At 40.7% G+C, this 3,816-nt stretch overlaps 1 protein-coding gene across 1 annotated transcript; it reads left to right on the forward strand.

Annotated features, from left to right (window-relative positions):
* Positions 1-248: 248 nt before the first annotated feature.
* LOC122055149 (agamous-like MADS-box protein AGL80) lies at positions 249-632 on the forward strand. Its single transcript, XM_042616532.1, has one exon. The coding sequence runs from the start codon at positions 249-251 to the stop codon at positions 630-632; it is 384 nt and encodes a 127-aa protein (XP_042472466.1).
* The last annotated feature ends 3,184 nt before the right edge of the window (positions 633-3,816 follow it).

Raw genomic sequence — 3,816 nt, forward strand, 5'->3', positions numbered from 1 at the left:
AAGATTTTAATTTTTTTAATCAGACTGAATTCTTTCTTGAATCTTACCGGAATTAGAATTCTTTCTTGAATCCTAACGGCATTAGAATTTGTGACCGTTGACTAAAAGATTTTATTTTGTCAATCAAGGATTCTACCTGGATTGTTTTCTCAATCCCACGGGAATTAGGAGTCGGCCCGTTGCCTATAAATTAGGCTTCGATGATCGGAGAAGAAGGTTAATTGTAGAAATTAGAATTCTTGAGGAGAATGGCGAGGAAAAAGGTTATGCTCGGGTGGATCGCCCACGACGCCACGCGCCGCGCCACCTTCAAGAAGTGGAAGCGGAGTCTACTCAAGAAGGTGAGCGAGCTCGCCACCCTCTGTAGCATCGACGCCTGCGCCGTCGTTTACGGACCAGAGGAGGAGGCGCCGGAGGTGTGGCCTTCGCCTGCGGAGACGACGCGCGTGGCGGCGCGATTCAGGGCGATGCCGGAATCGGATCAGAGTCGCAAGAAGACGGACCAGGAAGGGTTCCTCCGCCAGCGGGCGGCCAAGCTGCGGGAGCAGCTCAGCCGGCAGGATCGCGGTAACAGGGAGCTGGAGGCCAGCCTGCTCAGCAGGCCGCGGAGCTCGTGCGGTTGGCGGAGATGAAGCTGGCGCTGGTGCGCAACAGGGTCGAGAGGGAGAAGGCGAGGACGGCGGTGGAGCCGCCTCGGCAGGTGGTCGAACAGGTGGTGGGCATGGCGGTGGGTCCATTGATAGAATTTGTGAAGACGCCGGGGCAGGCGGTCGAACAGGCGGTGGACATGGCGGAGGATCCATGGATAGGATTTGTGTTGCCGTCGCTGCAGGCGGTCGAACAGGCGGTAGGCACGGTGGAGCCAGAGGCGGAGGATGAAACCCTAAACTGGCTCGCGGAGGATCCATGGATAGGATTTGTGTTGCCGCCGCTGCAAGCGGTCGAACAGGCGGTAGGCACGGTGGAGCCAGAGGCGGAGGATGAAACCCTAAACTGGCTCGCGGAGGATCCATGGATAGGATTTGTGTTGCCGCCGCTGCAAGCGGTCGAACAGGCGGTAGGCACGGTGGAGCTAGAGGCGGAGGATGAAACCCTAAACTGGCTCGTGGAGGCCTTGAACGCCGGCGAAATTGCACCGTTCGCCGAGGCTTTAAGCTGCATTGATCAGGAGCCGTGGGAGGAGAACATGGCTGCGGCGGAAACAGAGGAAGAGGTTGATACGCTAAACTGGCTCGTGGAGGCCGCCGGCGAAAATGCACCGTCCCCCGAGGTTGGCCGGCAAGAAGACATGGCTTTATGCTGCATTTCTGAGGAGGCGGTGGATCCATGGATGGAATTTGTGGAGAAAATGTTTGGCGCCGTGCCATTGTCTTGCTTTGCGCCCGAGTCGGTGGAGCGGGATCACCTTCCGTGGCGAGCTCCGTTGGTCCTCATCAACAACAACTTCGATTGCTGACAAATTGATTGTGTCATCTACAATTAATTGTTTACAAATTAATTACAAATCATTAGAACTCGAAATTAATGTGCATATTATTATACTGGTTGGGAAAGAGTTTATTACCTCTCTTCTTGTATCAATTTAATCACTACTGTGATTTGTTTTAGACCAAAACAAAAATACCGTGATTGATTTTACAAATTCTTCTCTGAAAGTTTTCATCAAAGAAGAGACGACATTTGATTTGTACTTGGAATTCTTGTTGCTTGTATTCATTCATCATTCTTCCATTCATGTATCATTCTTGCACTCGATTCTTAAAACAGTGCCGTGATGTTTGAGCTGTGGTCATTGCAGAATTCCATATGAAATGCGATCTGAACATTATTTCTACAAAAAAAAAAAAAAAATTGAATATTGTGTACTCAGCTGGAAAGCATTGTGATATTAGTAAAATATGAGTGCAACAGTTAAAACTAAACCAAATATATGATTGTCTTATCAGTCCTACATCATTCTCATTCCAGTGAAATTGTTAAACTCAAAATAGAAAATGAGGAGAAAAAACCTCCGCTTGATTTCCACTCAATGCTTCTTCAAGTGTATTAGAATGATTAGTAAATTAGTTAATTTATTATATTAGTTTTTTTCTTCATTTTATTGTTTTTTTTAATGTTCTTCTATGTTTCTTTTTTCTTAGAAAAAAATAATCATAAATATATCTATCAGAATTTTATATCTTGAGATTTAAATTTTTTATCATTAATTTGTAATAATGATATAGCTAAGCAAAATAGCATATGGTTAGAAATTTGTCATGTGATTTGCTTTTGTCGTCGTATCAAATGTTAGATACTGTCCTTCCATTTTCTGCATTTCTCACAATTTCTGGATTTTCTTCTAAAAGATTCGTTTTGAAAAAACAAACATAAAAAATCCATCTTATAGAAACTTATTATTTCAATCTTAATATTTAAATGGCTGATTTAATTATAGTTCCATTGCAAAAGCTTGTTCACCTTAATCGGGAGGAAAGAATTTGAAATTTCTATTGCGGTGAACTCTAACTCATCTACCGTAGAGTGAACTGAGTGCAGAAGAATCAAGGTTAATATTTATGGAACTCTTTTGCGATTTCTAGAGTAAATTTTTGGCGCTAAATCCCAAGATTGATTACTGAATTAGCAACGAATCCTAGCATTCATTGTATAATGAAAACATAAATAAATATGTCAGAAATTAGCATCGTCTGTGGCCGACCTATGTTGGCCTTGGCTGGCTACGGCTAGCCTTGGCTGGCCACAGTCGACCGAGGCAGGCTTTGCCTGGTTGCGACTATTTGTATTTGTTTTTGTAATATCTAGCTGTAATATTATTTGTGCAGTGTTTATATTTGATGTGTTTGGAGAGACATTCACCTTTGTTGACCTTTGTTAGGTATACCTATAATCGTTACTTTAATAATGATAGCATTAATGTACTATCTTATGTTATTAATTTTATTTGTTATATTTTCTCTCCATTTGTATGTGAACTAAGTACATATTAATCATTAGTGTACTGTTTAGTTTTTATGTGTAGTAGTTTTTATTAATGTTGTAATAAATTAGAAACATGTAAAATGTAGAATGAAAGAAGTTAGATGTATAAAAAGAATTTATTTGACCATCGGAATTTAACTGATGAGTTTATGATTAGATTGAACTAATTTTTAAATTTTGCATCTAATAATGTTGAGTATATGGATGACAATAGAATAAAGTGTTCGTACCAAAAGTGTCACAATGATAATTTTTTACACTGCGATAAAGTTTCAGAACATTTTTATAGATTTGGTTTTACTCCAAATTACTATAATTGGACATGTCATGGTGAACCATTTATATCTGATAAGGATTATGGACGAAACATACAAGTCTCAGATAGTATGAATCAAAGTTATTATAATCAATTATTGTCAGATCTCGCAGACCCATCTAGACTTCCTGCCAGATAACATGTCTTCGCTTGATCTATTTGAGCTTTCCGCCAGCTATCAAGCCCTCCTAACCTAATTGGACTTCAGTCTGGTGTCAGTCCTTTTAACCCATCAAGTCATTTACTCTACATACTGGGTAAATACATTATATAGCACATAATCTAAATTTAATCTTTTGTCATGTATCAAAACTTGAGTTTGACTATTAGTGTTGACTATGTTGCGACCTTGATGCCCGCTAGAAGGGAGTGAATAGCTTCTTACAATTGTTAATTAGTCGCGGCAGAAATAAAAATACTAACAAACAAAAGGAAAGATAACCCTAGAAAATGATAAATAAGAAGCAAATCAATACACGTTCATTTAACGTAGTTTAGATATTAGAGCTCCTACTCCA

Source organism: Zingiber officinale, chromosome 3B (genome assembly GCF_018446385.1).
Source record: "Zingiber officinale cultivar Zhangliang chromosome 3B, Zo_v1.1, whole genome shotgun sequence".
Classification (NCBI taxonomy): Eukaryota; Viridiplantae; Streptophyta; class Magnoliopsida; order Zingiberales; family Zingiberaceae; genus Zingiber; species Zingiber officinale.